At 50.5% G+C, this 23,643-nt stretch overlaps 1 protein-coding gene across 3 annotated transcripts in view; it reads right to left on the bottom strand.

The window, feature by feature from the left end:
• Nucleotides 1-23,643, bottom strand: part of DGKZ (diacylglycerol kinase zeta) — a 94,956-nt gene that overhangs the window by 55,202 nt on the left and 16,111 nt on the right. For 2 of the 3 annotated variants that reach the window (XM_019551252.1, XM_019551254.1), the window contains exon 2: nt 12,949-13,047. The exons of the other annotated variant lie outside the window; for it this stretch is intronic. In XM_019551252.1, coding sequence (XP_019406797.1) covers nt 12,949-13,047 — 99 coding nt within the window. The remainder of the gene's footprint in view (nt 1-12,948; nt 13,048-23,643) is intronic. 3 annotated transcript variants of the gene reach the window in all.

The raw sequence follows: 23,643 nt of genomic DNA, 5'->3' as shown, positions 1-23,643 counted from the left end.
AGAGTTGGGGTGGCTTGCTCTCTGGCCTGTACTGCTGTCTAGGGTTCATCTTAAAGTGGCTGTCTAGAGATCCAAAGCATATGAGCTGCTCTTGTCCCACTCACTCTTTGCCCTCACAGCAGGTCCATCTCAGTTGAGCGGTGCATAGCAGACTGCTGAAGTAGCTGAGTTTGGGTACTCAGACAACAGAAGCCAGACTATGTTAGGTGTCCCTCTCAGGACCCAAGAGAAGTCCAGGTAAACAGTACCAGCTAAATAACACCTTTCTCATAATCAAGACAAAGTCCAAAGAGTGTTGAACACCCCCAAGCCTCTGGGCCCTCCTCAGATACACCCTGATGTTCCCCACATCAAGATCTTCTTGCCCTCCTGTAGTAAGGACTTGACTCACAGGAATGGTAGAGAGAAACTTGCACGTTAACTTCCCCAGATGCCCAAACCCTCTAGGTTTCACTGCTACTGCTACACCCACACTCCCTCCTTACTGCTAGCCACTTGAAGGGGGAAGGGACATGCACTGGACATCTCCAGTGATGCTGTTACAAAGGTATTCTGCATGGGACTCCTTACAAGTCTTGTTTGGGGTCTGCTTCAAGGTACAGACAGAATAACTGAATTTGCTGGTAACGTTAACTCTAGAAGTCATAACAAAGGCAGGGGAACCAAGACACTAAGTTACAGCACCTCAAACAGGAAATCTGTCAAAATTAAGGAACTGGCTCCTGTATTTATAGTTCCTATTTTAACAGACTTCAAGCTGGAGCTGTGCGTTTCTTATGAGGCTCCTTAAGGGACAGAACCATCACCAACAGCCAAACAGCTTTCCATGAAAGTTACTGCCACACAGATTGAGAAAAACTGTTGACTGCAACATCACTGAAGTGTGGATTTGAATCTACTAGGGAAAACAAGCTCTTTCAGCAGTTTCCCAAAGAACCCACAAGCATTGAGGAGAGAGATGATAAAACTTCGCTTCTTCTGAAAGAATCGGCCACCGTTAATAAGCTGGACATCGTAGTTGCTTTAAGAGCAATATTTTTGGCTTCTCCTTTAGTGTTCAGTATGGAGATTTAATAAATAAATGCATCCCTTTTTCACTATCTTTTAAGGACAGATCTCACTGAGTCGATCCGTGTAACTTCTAGCCTTTGTTTCTTGTCAGACAGCAATAAAAAGTAACCAATGTGCAACTCTAAAAATAAAAAAAAAACCAGAACTCACATACACGCACACTCTGGCTATCTCTTTCCTGCAAAAAAGGAGTGGGTTTTTGTTTTTTTTTTTTTTACATGCAGACAGCACCATCACTATAAAACCCTAGTGCAGCCAAGATACAGGAAATCTAGGCTAGTTACTTCAGCTAAACCTTGAGTTACAGGATTCTCCTTGCTAGTTATACAGAAGGTGCTGACAGATGAATTCGTCACTGTGAAGTGAAAGGAGGGTACAGATTTACTGTGTATAACCTGCTTTGAGGCAACTGCCTGTTACGTGTTCTTCCCCCACAAAAAAAAGAAAGCCAATCTGCAGTAGCGTAGCCATCCGTGAAACAATCATAGCAGCATACACAGACAGTTACCATAGAAGAACTAACGTGCAGTAAAACCACACCTCCATTCGTGTCACGGTAACTGGTTCACAGAGGCATAACTATCAATTTTAGTGCCCTGGGCAAAACTTCTCTGCGGAGGCATGGTGTTGAGCGGTCGAGAACAGGGAGAGTTTGGGGGGAGGGCTTACCTGCCCCCAAGTCCCAAAGATCCCCACTGCTCCTGCCCTGTCCCACATCCAGCTCCTATGGCCAGATGGCATGGGACTGTTCCTGCTACAGCAAAGACACTGGAGTGAGGGGGTGCCCTCCTAGTGTCTAAGTAGGCAACCCAAGCTAGTGTTCCTTTTGCCATCCAGTTATGCTACTGCTAGTTCATTCACCCTCTCCTAAAGTAAAAACTCTGTCCCACTGGGATTCTATGTTGAGAGTGCCATCTCCATATCATACACATTTTGGGTTTTTTATACTGGTGAAGACAGCCACTTAGGGTCTTCTTAAAAGCACAAAAACAAAGAAAACAGGTGACCACAACAGACCAACTGGGTTGGTGACAAGCAACGCTTGCAACGTGCCAACTCACTAGCTGTGGCTGTAAGAGGCGAGTTACCTGGCAGAGGTAGATTTGAGCACAACTGTAGAAGTCTTGTTGGTTTCTTACAGGCGTTTGTCCCATAGACGGGATAGATAAAGTTCAGTGGGTTAGAACTGAATGAGGGACTCCCCATTATTGAGATCTTTTCTATGTGACACAGGCAAAGCATGCAGACTAAGGCAAAGGGGGATTTCTCCCACCTCCCCTTCAAGGGGGACCTGAATTCATTCAGGTCCTGTAGGACAGAATGAAAGCTGGTAATGGAAGAGGCAGAAACTAGCTAGAAGTATTACTGACCACCCCATCATTTACTTGTCAGTCATCGGTGTGGCACCCCAATCCATGCTCAGAGCTGCTACAAGATCTTCTGGTCCCAAATCTGCTCCACTGTGTTCTTCATGCACACCCAGGCATCCTGACCCCCTTCCAGCCTGACACAGGACCTCAGACAGTTGCAAATAAGAACTATTGTTTCCTTGCTCTTCTCTTTCTACGTGTCCTATCTGATGCAATGCCCACATCTATTCACCATCTCTGAAGAGCACTGCTCACATGCACGCAGCCTCAGTGTGATAGCGTGCTCTTTCCCAAGAGCACACGCATGCTGTTCACCACCTCTGCTGCAACCCACAGGCAGGCCTCAGTCCATTTAAACAGGACCCAAACTGACTGACTGAGATCAAGATTTGCCACTTCAATGCCCTCAGAAGTATTCCTGTGACCCCTCTTTCCTCACCCCCCCCCCCAAGTTCCCTGATTTTTCCACACTTCATTGACAAGGACAGTGTTTTTTCTCAATATAAAAAAAAAGTCCTTTGATGCATTCACAACACCATCAGTGAAGCCTCAAGCTAATGTGCAAGATCCAGAAAGCAAGACTGACAAATCTGGTTCAATTATCCCAAACTGAACAAAGTGAGCCAGCAGCATCAACAGCGGGAGAAGTCTATTTGGTTTCTGTTTTAATCATGTCAAGTGTTGCTAAGACTTTCAGAGAGGGAAGACAGTAGCACTTCTTAGCTATCAAAGTGCCCTCTGCAGACTTACATGCATAAAAGCACAACAAAACAATGCAAGAGTTACGGGAACGCTGAGGCCAGAGATGCAGGTCAGGAGAAGGCTAACTTAGTCTGACCCAAGTTTTATTTAGCAGATTCCAGTGTCCTCCCTCAGGACTGACCCTTTCTTCCACTACATACAGTTCCATATCTCACAGAGAAGAACACAGACCAAGTTTACCAAAGGGACCCATTATTTACAGTCAGGCCCATGTCTCAGTTGTTTGATCACAGCAGCCTGTCCAGGCCCTGGAATTTTCCCTTAGCAGGCCTGATGCAAGCAAAGCTCTATGGCCGGGTCTCATGCAAAGGTTTATACTGCTGAGACAGTCCCCTATTAGGCGGAGGCAGTGAAATCCACAGAAAGGTGGCACGGACCCATGAAACAGCATGTAGACAACACTAGTACTTCCTAGTGGGCAATCTGGAAAGACTGAGCAAAACATGCATAGGGAAAGCAGCAGAACCTCAGTCTCACAGTTTCAAACATTCTGGAAATCAAAGTCTTCCTCCTAGAGATGCAGAACAAGAAGAGCTCCTGCTAGCTCCTCAGAGAACCAGAGTGGAATAAGGAAACTGCTCACTAATGCTAGAGGGAAGGAAGCTGCAAAGAGCCCAGAAGCCATTGTCCCGCCCTCCCAAACTATTCAGAGGATGAACTCCTTGCAAGACTTGGATCATCAGGGTGGGGGTGGAGGTTTTCTTAGGGATCCAAGTCCCTGGCACAGAACAACTTCCACTTTATTACTTCCAGGGCCCCATCCTGTGCTGCGTGTGCTGGGGGACAGCCAGTGATGAAGGGACAGACAGGCAGCGCTGCTTGAAATGTGTCCCCCACAGGAAAACTGAGTCTCCGATCCCCCATAGGTGAACACATGGCCACGTGGCAAGGAGCCACAGGTACCAGTTAACGCTTGCCAGAGGCCATGACTCTGAGTCCCCACATACCGACATTCCAGAAACTGGCAGCACAACAGGACAGCACTGACTTACCCCCTTCTGCAACACAAAGCAGCCCAGCAAGGACTGGGCTGAGGAGCTCCAAGATCACTCTGGGATCTGCCTGTCCCCAGTCCAACCTCCCTGCCTTTTAACCAGCATGGTGGCATGAGGTGCTCCCTCAGACTGTACCAAAGAGCCAGAGTGATTCCCTCCCCACTTTCCCCCACAGCCCCTTGCTTCCTCCCAATCTCCCTCCCCACCACAAAAGCACACAAATGAAAGAAGTGAAACATGGGGAGAGCATGAGGAGTGGGAGGAGGAAGGGGAAAGGACAAGGAAAAGCCCTTGTGACCTGATCTGCCACGGGGAAGCCGAGTTCCTGCAGGTGAAGTGCGGAAGGTAGTGGCTGCGAAGGAGCAGAGCGCCAGCCCTCGCAGATTAAGTCCTAGTTTGGAGAGTAAGAGCTCTGTTTATGCCTCCGCCTCCTCCCCACGCTGCAAGCCGTGACAGCGGTAGTTCAAATAACCAACTGCACTTCCTCTTCAAGCAGCCTGGCTGCAGGCTCTCTCCCAGATAGGGAGAGAGATAGAGAGAGCCACACACATACCGAGTCCCTCGCTGCCTCCTTCCTATAGGAACCCACACAGCACCCCGAAGTACACACACCCCAGGGCAGTGTTTTACTGCCTGACGAGCTCTTCAGTGATGCTGATGTGTAAGGGAGACCATGTTCTCAGTTGTGTGCTTGTGTGGACAGGGTTGTGGGGGGCAAAAGACACAATTTACCTGGGATAGGACTGCTACCACATCCATTTGCCATTACTGTCAACTTCTGATCCAATGGCAGGTTGCCACATATGCCCACTAGACACCCACTGCTCATACTTGCCCACATAAATGCCCCCCAAACACACATAGCCAAAGGCTGCAGACAGCCTGGTACTGACTGAGATGAGATAGCTGTTCTCAGCTCCCAGAACTAGTGTCCCTGCTTTCAGTCATGACAATGACACTCCTGTGCTCACCACTCTCCCGGTCCAGCTCCTCCCCTTTATGAACAGCTTCAGTTGCATGCTTCCATCCTACAGGGGTATAGGTTGTAGCTGTGTTGGTCTAAGGACATAGGCAATCCAGGTTCTTCAGGTAAATCTGTTATCTTTTATTAGACCAACTCAAATAGCTGGAAACAATTCTTCTTTGCAAGCTTTCGGGTATAAATACCCTTTGTCAGGCTGAGGAAGCATCTGCAGTTGGTGTGTGCTCTTAGCTTCCTCAGTCTGATAAAGGGTATTTATACCTGAAAGTTTGCAAAGAAGAATTTTTCCAACTATTTGAGTTGGTCTAATAAAAGGCATCAGATTTATCCAAAGAACCTTGTCTGCCTCCCTCATACAGGGGCACGCCATTCCCTGGGAGGGATACTCTCTGAGGTACAGGAACAGAACAATGTTCACCCCAGCTGAGCTCCTGCCCAGATCTCTCTAGCATAGTGATTCCCAAGCGCAGTTTTACGAGATCCTTTGTAGGGTGCCACAGGTTGCGAGGAAGTAAGCACAGGCTCTTCCCTGCCCAACTGCCCCTCCTCTCCTCTCTCCTGGTTTCCTGGGCCTGCAAGAGGAAGTCAGCACTGTAATAAGTGTTTGAAATGGGGTCCTGCTTAATTCACAATAGTTATGGAGAGGTCCTTTGGGTCTAAAAAAGGTTGAGAAACACTGCTGTAACACAAGAATTACACTGAGGAGGCGCCTCCCCATGTGCCAAGAGCTTACTGTTGTATTTGGATGCAAATCACAGAGGAGCCCCCAACCCCAATACACACAGCGAACCACCATGTGCTGTAGGCTAGCAGAGAACAAGGAACACCTTTGAGGCCTCTGCAACACAACAGAAGGGTGCGCACACCCCATACTTCCTTCACAACCTACACCATTTTGCACCTATATTTTGCAGAGTGCAAATGTCCCCTCCTGAGCCTGGGCAACATAGGACAGGAGTAGAAGAGAGGCACAGCCACCAAGTGATCCAATCATTTTTTTTTTTTTATTAAACAGAATTCTGCACTCCTGAACTCCTCTGAATTGACAGTCCTGGAGACAGAGACCTGTGCTTTCCCACAGAACAGGTGGGGAGACCCATTAATCCACTTCACACAGGCCAAAGAACAAGCATCAGAGATGGGACCAATCTTTAGGCTTATACCAGATAACAATCAGTGTCCCAAAGAGGAAAGATTCTGTAAAGCCCATTCTCCAATCCTGTGATCTAGCCAATTCTCCTGACCTCCTGGGTCCAGGGTGGAACTAGCACCTCTGAAGCAAGGCCTTGCCTACCTATGGGTATTTGGCTGGGCCTGCCAGATGCTAGGATTCTCCCTGGATCCTGTACAACTGTTATCATACTTGTATCCTCACCTGAATGCTTCACTCATCAGTCCATGGTATCCAGGAAGTCCTTCTAGGTGAGTGGTAAGAGGGCAGAGCAGTGGTTTTCAACATTTTTAAGCACCCCTTGTAAAACAACAGCTCTCAGTTTTCACGCAATTCCTGATTACAGAAAAATAACAGAGCTATTCTTCTGTTGCAAAGAACGCATATCACACCAGGTCAGAATGTTTTAACATTATGTGAAACTGGGTTTACACTGTGAACCAAGCCTGCACAGCTGACAACGCTAACATTGCTTGGCATCCTGCAGTACCCTTGAAAGGGTTTCAAGGCACCCCAAGGTGCCGCAGCACCTGGTTTGAAAATCCAGAGAGCACAGAATACAGGAGGCAGGGAGGGCGCTGTCTGCCACTGACATGTTGCACACATGCATGTACACAAAGTTCTTCCATGCTGCCCCACTGGCAGGACTCTCTCCCAGGTATCAGCTAGCCACCTACTAGCTTTCTGCCATGCAAACCATCCTTCAAGTACAACCCTGCTCAAAAACAGAACTGGCATCATGAGGTTCCATAGGACTTATTAGTCTCTAACTAGAGGCCCAACTGGCTGCATCAACATGCAGTTAAATCTCTCAGGGCTACAAACTCCCCACCCTCCACCCCCAGATCGGGGCTCTTTCCTTTTCACATACACTCTCCCCCTCAGGTACTGCATGTCCAATGATCTCCTCAGTGGCCACCTGAATAATACCACACTTTGCAATGGCCTTTCAGAGTGAGGGGTTGGAATGGACTCATCAATTCTGCCACGATCACACCAGGGAGGACTCATGCTCCTGCATGCTGGGCCACCCAGGCGGGTGACCACACATGTTCCGGTCACTATTAGCGGCAGCTGTGACGGAAACACAAGGTGCAAAGGACAAGAACAAAACTTTCACCATCCCCCAGTCAGGCTGAGCCATGCTGAAGTCTCATTTTGTCCCACGATACACACAAGGAGTGAGTCAGTGGTTATTGTTATTTAAGACAAGAAGTTGTAATCAGATCTGACAGAAATGGACAGGGTTGCGGTGAGTCATCATGCAAGCTTACAGTCAGGCCTTTGGCCTTTCTTGCCCTATACCCCCATGATTGTACTCCCCTCACGCGCCATGTCACAGCTAAAATTAGACTGGGCACTCATGGCGCTTGCTTGGACATAGCCCAGGCACACTGGAGAAAGAAGACAGTAATGCAAGAGCAACAAAATGTCAAGGCAGATTCCTGCCAGAACCACACAGTCAGATACCCATCAACAGAGCAGCAGCGAGGCAGCTGGCCATGTATCTAGAAAGCAGCTCACAGGAAACCATTAACCAGAAGGGAGATGGGGCCTGAAGGCTGAGCAACAGCTACTGTTACACAGCTCTATCCTGAAAAGATCTCTGTTACCAAAAAGGGAACAAATGGCCTTTGCAAAGGATGCACAAGCAAGCTCTCCACCAGGATGCCTGCTTTTCCAGCAGCAATGGCTGCTGTTATTGTGTTGCTGGCAGGGCAGGGAAGGGCAGGGAAGGGAAGCTGGAGACGCCCAAAGGGAAGGAAACATTAGAGCAGAGCCGGGGCCTCAGCAAGCTGTCTCCAAAAAAATCCAGCATGCTCGCAAGGCAGGCACCATCTCCGTCTCGCTCCTTGCGCAAAGTACACCCACTCATATTTCCCATGCCACTGCCAAAATGCACTTGCACAGAGCCCCAGAAGGGCCCTGACAAAGGCCAGGACGTATCAAGCACAATAAGCCTGTCTCCTCCCCTGTCAGTCTGCAGCCCTGCACAGCTCCTCCATTCCAGGACATATCTGGCTCCAAGCATTTAGTTTGTTATCGTAAGCAGCTAATGACAGCCATAGCCATTAGCTCTGTGCCTTGTTCCCAATAAGGAAAAGGATCCACTAACTTTAGCATTTGCAGGACTTTAGTGGGAGGGAATGGCGGGGGAGGCAGGGGGAGGTTGAAAGGAGTCTGGAAGCACAGAAAAACCCAACACTGCTGTCACAGGCTGTGACAAGCATGGAATGAAACTGATAAGCGGGGGTAAAAGTACAAGGAGGACTGGCCAGAAGGTGGTCCCGAAGTCCAGCAACAGATTCACTTGCTGGGGTGACAGCTTTCCCTAGCCCAACCACAATTTAATTTCCTTTTCTTCCTTTTTTTAAAAAAGGAAATCATATAAAAAATTGAGACATGACTGTCTTCTGGCTGTCATGTCAGCAAGAGAAACTCCTCCTATGGAGATCAGCCAGAGGCCCATGTCCAACTAGTGCAGTCTGCATCCCCTGTTCCCAGTTCCCTCCATACTTATAACAGCCTTCGGAAAGAGTAGAGATTTCCTTCTCTCTTTCTGACATCACTTCCCAGTTTTCATTTATGTCAAATACAGCCTCTGTTCTGGTCTGTTTTGGAGGGTGGCATTCATGTGTACTTTGGGCACCCACCAAAAATGCCCTTAGTGGGGCCAACGCTCCAGCTCTCATAGTTCTACAAACAGACAAACCAGCCAACATTAGTCAAAGGTCAGTCCCCAGGCCCACCTACTCCTCAAAGGCAGTTCAAGGGGAAGGGAGACAATGTTTGCACTGAATCAACTGCATGCATCTTTCTGAAGGCCAACCACCTTCCCACGCATGAGTCATTAACCCCAGCCCCACGTGCACACCGTGTGGATGCAGAGCCGAAGGCTTTCCTCGCCTTCTATGTTGACACTATCAGCACCAGTTTCAGTCTGATGTGTTTAAGCGCAAACCACAGCTTTCAGCAATGATCCTCTCAGGGGCTGTTTCCCCAGCAACCCCCACACAGCCCTGAGTCAGGCTTTCCAAGCCATGGGGCTTAGGCTCCATTCGGGGAAATGCGCCTGTAACCACAAGAGCAAACAACAGTTCCTGCAGGTGCCTGTTACACAGAGAACAGGGAAGCCTTGACTGGATGGGATTTGGGGTACTCAGCCCCTCCAAAAACCAGGTCCTGACCATTGGCTCAGAACCCCACAGTGAACCAGAATTCAATTTGGCTCTCCTGGGTCCCACTGCTTTACCTGCATGACTACACACAATACAATTTGGCTCTGACCCCAGAACAGCATTTGCATCCTACTTTGTGTAAGTGGGAACATTATCATTCACATAACCACCTATCTTTCTTAATCTCTAGTCTTACTTGCACCTTGTAGCAGTGAGTTTCAAACTAATTATACAATGCAGGAGGGGAAAAAATCCATTTGGAATTTTAAATGTGCTGCCTCTCAATTAAATGGAATGCCAACTTGCTTCTCATCATAAAGGCGGGGTTAAGAGGAGCAATTTATCAGCTTCAGGCCATTTGTTATAATCTACAGCTTCTATCTACCACATCCTCTCCTATTAGCCTCCTCTCTATCTGCAAGTAAGTTTAGATTGCCAATAATTTTCCCTTGCTGTCTCCAGACTCTCTCTCCCTCTCTCTCTATTGTCCTTCTGGAAATGGGATTCCAGAATTACAAGTGAGGAGGGATCACTGCTTTCCAGGATAGTATAATATGTTCTCCCACCCTCTCTGCAGCTTCATGCTACAGTCAGAGCTGGCCTACCCCTTTGTGCCCTGCCCATTGGGTTCTTTTACCCTTGCCATGCTGTATCATTCACTTTGCCCCTTTGAAAGAGTAGACAATGCAGGGAGACTCCCCATGAGTGATGACACAGAAGTTGCCTTTGCAGGCTCAGATTTTCTTATCCCAGAACAAATGCCAGCAGGGTCAAGAGAGAAGAACTGTGCAAAATAGGTGCTTAGCCTCTTACCGAGAAGTTTGGCTTATCTCTTGAAACATTGCCTTTGTCCACAGCAAGATTAAGAGGTAACCCTTGATACTTGGTCAGCCCAAGTGCCCACCACTTCAACTGACTACCTTTGTTCATACTCACTCCCAGTAACACTGGGAAGAGCACTCTGGGGATGCAAATACCAGACAGCAATGTCTGACAAGGGGTGGGAGCTCTCATCATGGGCACCAGAGGCACACAGGAGAACATAGAAAGCAGTCATCACCAAAGTCCTCAAACTGGATAGTGGTTTGCCTTGGTCACAGTCTCACTCACTTCACTACACATCAGCACCAAACAAGCTGTGTGTGCAGGCTCTGCTAGGCCTACCGCAGGGAGGAAAGATTTTACCAAGCTAAATACTCTCTCCCAACCTAGGTTCAGGTGGAGAAAGGAGGTATAACAGCCTCAGAGGGGGAGAACAAAGGAAGGAGATGAACTGGTCAGGGATAGGCCTAGGGCAGACCTCAAGGAACTGCAAAGGAGATGGCTCAAGCAGGGCTGGGAAGGAAGATTTCACCAGCGAGATGGATGAGGTCAGGTAGTGGTTTCCCAGGGGAGGGGCTAGGAGACTCATTACTGGGGACACTGAATCCCAGGCTGGATGAAGCAGTAGCAAATTGTGCTGCAGGAATCTGCATTAGGCCAGGAGAGCTTCCCTCCATCTTGCTCCTCAGGGCAAAGTGAAGAGCACCCATGCCCCCTGGTGTTTAACCTGCAGCACTTCACTCCCATCCACATTTAACTTCAGCATCACACAAAAATAGGGCATACTGCCCATCCCAGTTTAGGGCAGTAGGAAGATACAGGATTCCAGCCACTCTGTCCCTCCCTAGGGACAGACACAGGGTCCCAGGCATCTCTGTCTCCTTCCAACCAGCGCTCATCTGGGTAGAGAACTACTTAAACAATTGCCTGATGAAGACTTTGGTATCTAATGACGAAGGGACATTGAAATGGGACTCCTTACTGGACTTGGAAGGTCTGTGGTTGGCAGCATCTTTTAGTCCATCGTTCAAAGCACTCAAGGGAAGAGCAGGAATTACTGAAATACCAGGTATACAGGGCAGACACTCTCAGGCAGCTAAAGCATGTCAAACTGAAACCAGGAAACGGTAAGCTGTACACAACAGGCACAATGCCTTCCTGTTGTGTCTGTATAGCAGCCTGCATAAAGAGGGCCAGATCCAGTTAACTGAATCACATAGTTGGAAGGGACCTCAAAGGTTATCTAGTCCAAATCCCTGCAGACACAGAATGCGCTGCTCCTAGACCAACACAGAAAGAGGTCTATCCAGCCTCCCCTGGAGAACACCTTGTGAAGGAGATTCTACTAATGGGGTGATACAATTAAAGACCAGAGAGCATTAGGACCCAGGATCTAGGATCTCTTCCCTCAGCTCACAACAAAGAACTTGCCCTAGAAACTCACCTCAGTAGGTCCTATGCCACCATTAGTCCTGGCCACCCTGCCAGGACATACCTCTCTCACCTTGGGTGTACCTGCCGTCTAATAAGCAGACAAGGCTGTTTGGGTAAATTCAGTATCTTTTATTAGACCAAAGAATTTTCGAGTTGGTCTAATAAAAGATACCGGATTTACCCAAAGAACCTTGTCTGCCCTATGTCCTTAGACCCCCCACGGCTACAACCTACAACCCTACTGTCTAATGCTACTGATGGACTGACTAAGCCAGTGGTTCTCAACCTTTTTTTGCATCAGGACCCATTTGTAAACATTGATGGCCAGTCCTGACCCAGTGCCCCTCACTCCTGACTGGCTGCCCCCTGTCCCCAGCTCCTTAGTGTGTGGGGCAGAGGGTGAGTGTGTGTCGGGCATGGGGGGCCCCAAGCAGCCCCTTGCAGGCTGGAACTCTGCTAGCTTGTAAGGGAAAAGCCACATTTCCCACATTTTTCTCCTTTAAAGGAGAATCCATTTTTAAAGTTTGTTCGCAACCCTTTCGTATATTCTTCTGATCCACTTTTGGGTCGCATCTCACAGGTTGAGAAATGCTGGACTAAGGGGTTCCACCAATAGGTCCTCTAAATATATCTAGCAGGCAAGCCACCTCCGAAATGTGACTGCAGACCAGTCTGACTCAAATGCCCCCCTCCACCTCCCCCCAGTCAGTCTCCTTTAGGTCATCTCTCTCTCTTAGGTCCTCTTCAAGTTCTCTACCAGAGTTCCAGTCACCGTGGTTAGGCACAATGCTATGCATTCACTTTGAAGAATACGAAGACAATGCAACTGGGAAAGAAGCCACCAGCTGCTCCATTGTCCCTAGTATCTTGTCAGTGGGAAAGCTGGCTCACAACAAGACTCTTAAAGGCACAAGGGTAACCAAGTCAAGGCTGCCATGTTAGCAAACACAAGTCCAGCACAGAAGGCTGCCCTCTGGAACAAGGTTAATGACACACAGGGCAGGCAGGCAGGCAGGCAGCCTGGTCTCGAGCAGCCTTGGTTAGTACAGACACAGGAGGGTGAGTGGGACAAGGTAGGTGGCAGAGAAGAGCTCTTGGTTAGCGATGCTGCAGCAGTTGTTGAACTACACAGCTTGGGCAAGCTAATAAAAATGCCACATACTTATATACCGCTGGCCTGTGCTTTATCCTCCTGGTTCCCCAACGGCTGGGCTGGTTGCCCTGGAGACAAGGGAAGACGCCTTTGTGGGGCAGATGGAGTCTAGGGACACAAAGAGAGTGGTCAGCAAGTGCCCTGCACCCCCTTCCCACCAGTGTCTCCCTACCCACCCCAAATACAGCATGGCCCTATTCTTCCTAGTGCCCAGGGCTCTAGGACTTTCAGGGTCCTGCAGCCCCCTCCCCATTGCCCTGTCACCCTCCTGCTACCACATGAACAGCTCAATAACAACAACATGCCTGTGAAGCCTGGTCCAGCCTCCTGGAGGGGCAGTGATATCAAAATAGGAAGGCGAAGGCCTCCTTTCCATTTCAGAGCCAGCCAAGACCAAACACAGCCCAGAGGCCTCTGCTGCCACTGACCAGGCCCACCCTACAGCCCTTTTGCCCATACCCACTCCAGCCACCCAGGTCAAAGGAGATGGGGGTACGGGCCCTCTAGGAACCGTCACGCCCCTGGTCTGGGATCGAGGGACACACATTGATTCAGGCCATGCCTACTAGACTCCAGGCCTGGCTGACAGAAGAGCAATTCATGTTTCCTTCACTCCAGGGCTCAGCAGAAAACACTCTGGGGACTTCTGGTGTGGGAAGCAATTAGACTGTGTCTTTCCCACATGTCCTGTCATCATCATGTCCCCTGCTGTGTTAGGCCCAACAAGGCAATAATCAAATGCAGCAGATGATGCTCCCCACCAGGTGGCAGCACTTCCTCCTGAGTTGGGGGAAGCTGTGAGTCATGCCAAAGGGCTGCAGGTGTGTGCATGACCCAGATCCCTCTCACAGGGCTCAGGGAGGAGGGACAGGTGGCTTCTGAACACTGCAACAGGCTGGCTCCTGCCTCCCCCCAGCAGGCTGGCTGCTAGTCACCGTTACTGATTTGGAATTCAAATAAATTTCAAAAGGACTGGCCAAACTTTGCCTGAGCGAGAACAAAGCCCTGCCTAATCAGGGAAAGAAGGGAGCAAGGAAGCAGGAACTGGACTCTCCAGACCCTGCATTCAGGCACTGGTCAGCTTGCGCACACTCCTTAGGGCAAAGGAAACAGCACTTCTGACCAAGCAGCAGGGTGTGGACATGGCTTATAGACTCCCCACCTCAGATCACTGGTTTGAATCCCACCTAGGGCAGAAGGTGGTGTAAAGTCAATCAGTCAAGGAAATCAAAGGTAGAAAAAACCCCCACTCAGAGCTGCCCACTCTCCCCACCTGTTTCCTCTGACATTCAAATTAGAGTCAAAACACCTGTGCAGCTGGGTCCTTGTTGGCATTTTCAACCTCAGGAGTGTGCCCTTCCCAGCACGGGCCAGCTGGGCAAGGCTGAGGCATGCACACACAGTACCAGCATGTCGCCAACAAATAATGTCCTACAAAGTGCTCTTACGTGAGCTGGCAGCATTGATTCCCAGCTGCAATCTGTGCGACACACCTTTGAAAGCAAGGCTAAGAACACAGCTCACTCCCCCCACCCCCAGCCCTACCAGAGTGCCACCCTTCTTAGACAGGACACTGCAGTTGCCCTCATGACCCCAGATATCTCATCCAGTACCACTGGGATGGTCTGACATCCCTGTCTCTCACACAGACATGTTCCCGGCACCACATCATTCTGTCTAGCTCACAGAAGCTCCATCTGCATTAGAGGAGCAAAGAGTCAACGTGCCTCTTCTACAGACCTGATAACCACTTTATCACTTGTCCAATGGCTTGCAGGCCCTGGTAGCCACATCCCACTGTGAAAAGGCTGATTACATGAAGAGGATCTGAGAAAAAAAATTAGCCAAAGGGCAATTCTTACCCCAGGGCCTGGTACCAAATGGCCTGGCTTCTTTCCTAGCCAGGCAGCCTGGCACTGGTTCAGGACAGGACAAGGGGTTGGCTTCTACTCAAAAAGTGATGGCTTCATAAGCACCTTGTAGAAAGTGTCCCCTAGCTCAGCAGGATTTACAGAGAAAAGGATGAGTGGTGGAACAACATCACCTGCAGCCCTCTCTGACAACAGCCAGCACAACAGCAAAAGAACAGCCCAGCAGACATGTCCCCAGTCTGGGCCGCCTAAGCTCCATGTACTGAAGGGGTCTCTTGCAGGGTGCCAGAGTCCCTCTCTTCCACACAGCCACCCAGAACCCACAGCCAGGCCAGTTGACATCCCTGCAATCAAGTTGCCCCAGAGGGGTGCTGCCTGCATGCCTCTGCAAATCCCACCTGGACAAATCCCACTTTGACCTTCAGAGATTCAGAGGAGCCACAGACAAACAGAGCAGCCCCATAATCCTACCATCTCCCAACCCCTAATGGGTGCAAAAATCCATACAGAATACTCTCCCGCTATGCCCTACTAAAGTCAGCTGGCTGTTGGGGGCCTACAACAAGGCTAGCAAGAGCAACCTTCTCTTTGTTGGTGACCTCAGGTTTTGTGATAAGAAGCTTAGGGAGAATCAGGGCAGGCAAGCCACTGCCTACGGATGGCCTGGGAAGATGAGATACAAATAAACATGTGGGTGGCTGGGGAAGATAAAATACAAGTCATCTGAGCCTGGGGCTGCTCTCTTTCACGTAGGGTATAGAAGCAGCAGGGAGCTGGCACCCAGAGGCAAGAGACATGCAAGTGAGAGTGGTCCTACCCAGCCTCTACATGAACCTCCTCTCCTTGGGCACTTTAGCTCTGGGATTCTTCAGCCTGTCAAGGAAGCTCAGCCCAGCCCAAGGTGGGGTCCTCTTCAATCAAAAGGAGAATTCAGGCTCCAGGCCCACACTGACCCTCCCAGCCAGGCCTTGGGGAGTGGGAGGGGAAGGGGATGCATCTTAGGGAGACTATAAGAGCCACAATATTAGCTACTGGAGACATGCTCTGGGATTGCACCCAAATGATCTTTCACACTAATGGTGGGTGAGCAACACTGCTTGTGGCAGCACCATTTCCTGTGGAAGGTGAACTGCACAGGGCTGGGGAAACCCCTGTGCAGAAAGACTCTTTGTTCGCTTTGTTGGCTTTCTGGGACAGAAGGTAGCAGCCATGTGACTTCTGGGAAAGCCAGATATTGTTCTGGAGCCCAGAGATGGCACCCCACTGCCCTCCCCAAGCAGTGGCCCCTGGAAACAGTGAACTTTGGCTTGGGTCCTGCCAGCTGTAGAATGGACCTAGGGTGAAGATCTCTTCAGGTACAGCAGAGATGCACCTGGGCTAGATTTTACAAGACCTTGCAGTGATCTGTTCTGGAAAAGACCCAAAGGCAAGTTTGTGACCACCTCTGCCTGTAACAAATATCTGCCATGAGCTGGCACTCCACAAATCACTCAAGCACAGCTACATCAGCAGCTCAGCAGTGACCATTAGTGACAGCAAAAAAAAAAAGGGTTGGCAAGGCATACAGAAGACTTTTCCCATAGCCTTCATACATACAGTGGGAGCAGGCCTGAGCACGTGACAGGTGGTGGAGATTAAATGAGGCTGTTTAACTACATTCAAACCAGCCCACTCCTCAAGGATCATCTCCAGACTTCAGTGGTGTCTGCCATAGAGCAGCAGAGTGTACAATGTGCCCCAGAGATGAATGATGCTCCTAAACCAAGATCAAAATCTTAGGGACAGCCAAAAATCCTACAAGATGCCTTGCAGGGCTCTCTCAGAGCAGTGTAAGCCAGATGTGCATACTTAAAGCAGACTCTCACCAAACACAGAGCCACTGACCACAGACCAGAGGTTTCACCAGTCACAAAGCCCAGGCTGAACCCAGCATAGAGCAACTACATGACCAGCAGGAAAGAAAGCAACTGAGATGGGAAGGCCCCTTCTTATCTGCGACTCAACGGAGCAAGAAATGGCTTCCTCAAGTTAAAGATCAGAAAAAGACTTACTAGAGCAAAGCAGCAAGAAGGGGCTGGGACGACGCCTGGGAGAGGGAGAGACACCAAGCTAGAGCTCACCAGAACTGAGCTACAGAACTACCTATTACTAGGCATTAACCCCCAAGCACAGAAGGAATCCTGCCCCGGGCAGATTATCCCCATCTCTGAAACAGACCCAGGGACTCTACCTCTCCTACAGGTAGGCAACTTTTGTGCGGCTTACCAGGCCAATAAATTGATTGGGCACATTCACTCTGCGTCTCAGCACCTTTACCCCACAACAGAAGGGGATGAAAGACAAAAGCCTCTCTGCTCCTAGTTTATTTTTTCCCCTCGTGCTAGGCAGACCTCATCTCCAAATCCCCAGGCTGAGGCATGGCACACCTTCACAGCACACCCAGGCAGAGATGTTTTGGTATGACAATGTCTGAGCTATGACCTGGTGAAGATGGCGCAGGGCAAATTTTTGGCACTAATTTGCTAGATGCACAGGATCTGCCAACATGCCTCAATTGTGCCAACTGAAGTATGAAGGGAGCATTCAGTCCCAAAGTCCATTTAATCTCTAGTCTCTCTTCTGGGAGGGGACAGGAGTTAAATAGTGCCAGCAGCAGTGCTGATTTGTGGAATGCAGACACTCATCTGCTGAAGGTGGGATGCAGCCCTGAATTTGGGTCATGCAGGGGCATGGGGCACTGCCAGGCAGCAAGGACATGCTGTGAGCACTGACCCAGGCTGTGCTGGGATCAGTGCCCGTGAATTGTTGGGAGGCTCCTACTCTCATTACAGAAGCTAGCAAGTGTAGGTTTGAGAGCAAACGCCAGAGCATCAGCTCACAGGGTCACCTGGGAATAGCAGCAAAAGAAACTGGAGCTCCAAGGAAAGCAGAACGGAGGCTATATTTAGAGGCCTCACCAGATCTCCAGAGAAACTGTCTGCTCTTCTGCACCACACTAGAGCAAGAAACCCAATCCAGTGCCTCTGCCCTCTTAGAAGCATTGACTCATCGTTCCATCAGGTCCTGGAGACGCTCACACCCAGTCTGCTGATTCCTAGCCACCCTGCCAGGATGCACTCCTGCCACAACAGCCAGAGCTGCCACTCCAACAGAACTTACACCTACTATCCCCAGGCTTCTTCTGAGGTCACCTCAACCCCATGAATATGCCTCTGCCTCTTACTTCCAGACCAGGCCTCCCCCTGCCTCACAGCACCGTCCCTCTCCTAGCAGGGCCCCCAGCAGTCTCAGGGCTCTGGCATACAACAGAGCCTGTGCCGTTCTGCTACATCACCAATACCAATGACTTCTGCCCTCACTGCTGCCACTGGCCCCCAGAATGAGAAACAGGTCCGTGCAGAGAAGCTTCCCTGCCCCGGCAGAAAGGGTACGGTGCTCTCCTGCACCTGCTGTTCATCTCACACTGTGTGGCCAGAGTGCTCCTCCAAGGCAGCCTGTCAAACTACAGGCCCTGCCACCTTTTCCACACTGGCGCCTGGATCTGTGCAATCTGTGGAGCAGTGAAAACCAGAGCTGCAACTTGGCTGAGGCAGCTGCAGAGGTACAGCCAAGAGAGGGAGTGAACAGACTTACTTCCTGCCCCAGGCAAGCAGCAGAGCATGGACGAATCTGGGAGAAAGGGAGTGAGAGTTGTCCTGAGCCAACTGCCTTGTGATGTTAGGGAAGCCTGGGATGGTTCTACTTTCACCTGGAGTCAGACTCCGAGGCCCAGAGTCCAGCCAAACCTGTAGCTTGTGGCAGCAGTGCCCAGCTCCTTCCTGGTGCAGGGGCAGAGATCAGGCAGCTCTGTGAAGTGTCAGACATTGTGCTCCCCACCCTTCACGCATCCACCATGCTGCCCAGCCCAATGCAAAGCCCACTGCTCTTCAAACAGCAGGCTCCCCAGCAAGTTCAAAGCCAGACAACCCTGGTAGAAAACCCAGCAGCAAGACCTTTAAGATTGCAGCAGGTCAGACCCAGAGCCTGCTGGAGCACAGCATACAAGATCTGCAAACACTGCATTGTAGGGGGAGCAGCTTCCTCCACCCACATACCAGGTGTCCCCTACAAACAAAGGTGTCTGCACAAGAGAAGCAGCTGTCCAAGATGTGACCAAATGTAGCTGAGGCCCCATTCCTCCACGTCTGCACAGCCAAGGGAATTGTGAGGCTGCCTTGCAGAGTGTTCCTGCGTTCCCTTTCCCCTGCCTGCACCCCATTGCCTATCTGTGAACCAAAAGGAAAGGGAAGGACCTGACAGTTAGCGATTTCTCTACAAGTTTCTGCCTAGTTGGGGGTGGGGAGACACTGGAGTGTAGTAGGCTCATTTGCCACTCCTTCATCCAAGGCCAGACGGCTCCAGGACCCTTGCCTTGTATTCTATTTGAAACTAACTCTGCTTGGACGCTAGCAGGTAGCAAGCTTTCATCATGGATTCATTGCTAGCCCTCTGTCTGCTTCCTCCAAAGAGCTTTCTGGCAAAGCCACTGTTACCTTGGTTTGTAACATGGGGGCAAAGGACTGAAAATTTTGCAGCTGAGTTTCCCCCGAGGGGACCACTACCTCAGAAAGGGGCCAGGGACTAGAATGGCCAGAGCAGCAGGTATGGGGGCAGGCAGGGTCCAGCAAAGCACCAGCAAGAACTGTGAAAGCTCCTCTCATCCGGCTCTGCACACACACACACACAGCAGAGGCATCTGGCAAGCCCCCAGGCTGAGCAACACATCTGAGGTTTGTGGGCGGGAGCTAACTTTGTTATTAACATGCTTTTTGCAAGCACCCCGTCCCATTTCACAGACCTACTCCCAGGAAAATGCTACCTTTCCAAACCTGTGCCTGGGTTACTGCACAGTGCTGGTAGCAGACCAAGCTGAATGCAGACCAAGAGCTCCCATCTTATGGCAATGATGGGGCTCATACCTCTGTCACCATGGATTATTAACACCCCTGTGGTTTACAGTGTGTGGGCTTAAGCTGATCTGTCCACTTACTTCCTATCACCTCAAGCTCCTTCTCAGGGCCCATGTTAACTGCCTGCCTGTATGGCAAGGGATAAGCTAGGAAGAGAATGTATCCCCCTTGCCTGGAGGAGGACTCTGCTCAGACTGCTCATCTATGGCACAAACAGTGAAGTGGCCAGGAAGGAAATTTCCTCCCTGCCATTCATTACCCAACCAGCTCCAATCTCTTCATCAGCCCAATTAGAAGAATTACGCATCTGCAGCCCAGATACAGGCATGATGCACTTGTCTGTATCAATGCTGGAGCCAATTATTCTACTCTCCTTTAAGGCAATTATGCAGCACAGAAATAAGCCTGCTCGCAAAAACACATGAACCTAACTTACTGTTGCTCCAACTTTCAGGAGGAAGCTAGTGTTGCCTCCTCCTCATGTTCCTCTTCCTAGCCCCAGAGGTCTCATGGGCCACTAGAGCCCTCTCCTGAGGTAGGAGAGAAGCAGTGGGAAGCAAGGGAGATTCCACCCCCTCCCTACAACCAAAGTGACCCTATTTTCCTGAGAACTCAGCGTGGGGTTGGCAACAATTTGCTCTTTGCTGCAGTCTTCCTCCTGAATCCCTCTGCAACAGGTAGTGGAGACTCATCAGGTATCAGCTATTAAGGTAGGTGGGTCTTAACGGCCTTGCTGTTGAAGGCATACATCAGGGAGTTCAGTACCAGTGTCTCACACATCACTGCCCACTGTTCCTTACAATCACTGACTAAACACAAGAGGCTCATCAGCTCAAGCCACAGGGAGCACCATCAGGCCTGGACAGTGCTTAAAGTAGCATTCAGGTGCAGCAGGGTGGTGCATGCATCTCAGCCACACTACTCTTAAGGTCACAATTGATCTAGATGGCAGGGGGCACCATGCTACTAGAGGGAAAGTCTTAGATAGGTTTACCTTAGATACGTTTGTCCTATCTAAACCTATCTAACCTACCCGCAGGGTCCTGGGTCATCATTCCTTTAGGATTTAACCCAGGTGTCCTGGCCACATTTCCACCTAACGGGATTTCTTAATCAACCACTGTTAAGAGGAAGAGTTTCTCAAGGAGAGGGACCATCCAGCACTCAACTCCCCAAAACACTGCCCCACTACCATACCACAAACACCAGATGCCCAGCCCTATCCCACTCCTACAGTGGGAGCTGGTGAAAACTACCCCTTTGAAACACAGATGGGAACCACACAAATAGCAACTAGACCATCACATAGCAGATGCTATACATGGCACATCCCCCCTCCATACTTCCAGCCACTGTCCACTGTGTATGGACATCCCCTTTCATCAAGGCCTAAGAGGAAATCTTGCTATGCCATCATTTTTATAGAGAACCCACCATCAAAAGCTCAATCAAAATCAACTCTGTCCAAGGGGGAAAACAAACTATTTCCCCAGCAAAGCACTTCTGCTGAGAGGAGAAGTTCAGAAAGAACACAAGCACAGAAGAGCTAAGCCAGCAATTCCAGCAGTGCTGGAGGGTAAGTCACCATGTTCCTTTTAAACACTCCCCACACAGTCTCCATGCGAAAGGGGCCCCATGCCTTGCAGCTCACTCGCTCTCTAAAGGCACTGTCACACTTTGAAACAGCTACGCACTTTGAAACAGCTACAGGGTAGTTACTCAAGGACGCACACACCCCTGGGAGGTTGAGCAGAGACACTGTCTCATTCCGAGAAAAGGATGGAGATAGCCTCAGGCTTAGCGGAAGCCACTGCTGCCAAATCTGACACTGGAGCAGAAAACAGCAGCTCCTGCCCTCCTAGAGCAAGATTTGTGATGGAGTCACCTTGGAAATGCAGAGGGACTTCTGACTGGAGGACATAGTGTGCATCTCCCTTTGCCCTTCACTTTCACAGACCTAGGACACAGGCAGAAATCAGTCTCCAAAGCTGTGAACAATGAACAGTACCCTCAGACACTGGAGCCGGGGCAGACAGGGTGAGTATGGGCAGCCAGGCAATTTTTGACAGGGCTGGCAAGGAAAATGGGGTAACAGTGATCAAGCAACCCCAGAGCCTTGCAACCCAAGGGGACGCCAAGTTTGCTGTCTGTAGCACTGATCAGACTGGGGTCTTATGGGGGATGGAGGTAGGGTCACTGCTCTGCTATACAGGCTATACTTGTTTCCCAGGGGCTGCAGGAATGCTCCAGTTTTGCAGACAGAGGGAAGGGAAGATGTTAGTCAGAGTGATGAAATGAATCCTCCAGTCCTATGACTGTGGCTTGTGTGGATGGCAAGGCAGGGCAAGGAGGGTCAAAAGACTCCTGTCTTCCCTTTGCTCACATCAGTAATTCCAAAGGAGAGCAGTGCTCAGTGACAGCCCAAATTCACCACTCATCCTACCACCTAGTGTCCAGGAAGTCCCTGGCCCATTAGTGGGTTACCTAAGCTCATTCCCAAACAGGCTCACTACCTGCTTCACAATTTCCAAAACTAGGAGAAAAAATAACCTACTTTCTCCCTCTTCCCTTTGCTTCTGACAAGGAGATATCCCGAGGCAGGAACAGCAGGGGGACCATGACTCAAAATCATACAGCACTGGCAGGACTGTACACAAGCAGGTCAGGAGGGAGATGCATTTGCCACACACCCTCCTCAACACTACCTAAAACTAGTCTGCAGTGCGTGAAATGACCCACAGTAAGCTAGTAACACATTCCCCACAGGTTACACTCCCTGGCTCAGCCCACAGCCCAGATCAGCATCCAGCACTGACCAGGGCAGTTACACACCACCTCAACTGATGCTACAACAGCATCTGGCTGGGCCATTTGCAGTTACATATTGTTCACTGCCTAATCAGACACCAGGCAGCTGTCTTGTGGGCAGAAGCCTCTAATTATACTGGCACTACAATTACAGCCTGCTCCCATCCATACTGTTAGTCTGCTACACAGAGCTCTCTACTCAGCCCAGAGAGGAGACACCTGTGACAGCCAGCCAAGAACGGCGCAGGGCAGCCTGCTGACAGGCGCATACCCACACCAAGCAAGCAGCATCAACTCCGCTCAGGCAGGCAGCAGAGCTTCAGTACTTTTGTTTATGAAGTGGTACAGCTCTGCCAGTGACCCAGGCACAGGGCAAAAGTTAGTGGAAACCCGTGAGATGAGGAGGGGCAAGAAAAAGAGCAAAACAAGGAACAGAGGAAGACCCAGTCCCTGCTCTCAGGGGACCCAACTCCTTCTGGGGTGCAAAGGCCCCTGCCCCTTCATGCTGTGTAAAGGCAGAGACACTGGAGCACAGAGAAACAACGGGAAACAGTTCCTCCTGATCACCAGCCCACATGCCCCATCCAGCTGGGACTCATACAGGGCCTAGCACTGACCCCACACCCACACCCTGCCACTAGTAACCCTGCCACTAGTAGCCCAGCCACTAGTAGCCCAGCCCCTGCAGTGCCCTCCTGTCCAGCCACCCTGCATGGCAGAGCAGTGCCAAGACGGGGAGGCAGCTTCCTTCACAGCGCAAAGGGGGCACATGGTCTCTCGGAGGCACGAGACCCCGTGCCCACAGCCTGGTTCGCTGCTTTTCTTTTTATGGGGAGGGAATAACCAACGGGATCCCGCAGGGCCCTCACCCAACACAGGTCTGGCTGGGTGAGCAGTCCCTGGGGTCCCCGCAGCCGGGGGAAAGGGGCATACCCTAGGCTCTCCGCAGCCATGCTCTTTGCCACAGCGGGCCCGGGGCTGCGGCTGGAGCCCAGCGCCCCCGGCAGGGCAGGGCAGGTGGGAGCCGGCCAGGCCCAGCCTGCGGCGCCGGCGGGAGCGGCCATGCCTGGCCCCGA

This window comes from Crocodylus porosus, unplaced genomic scaffold (assembly GCF_001723895.1).
Source record: "Crocodylus porosus isolate Cpor-Errol unplaced genomic scaffold, CroPor_comp1, whole genome shotgun sequence".
Lineage (NCBI taxonomy): Eukaryota > Metazoa > Chordata > Crocodylia > Crocodylidae > Crocodylus > Crocodylus porosus.
Note: the sequence above shows the minus strand (reverse complement) of the source record. Positions and strands in the feature narration are given on the sequence as shown.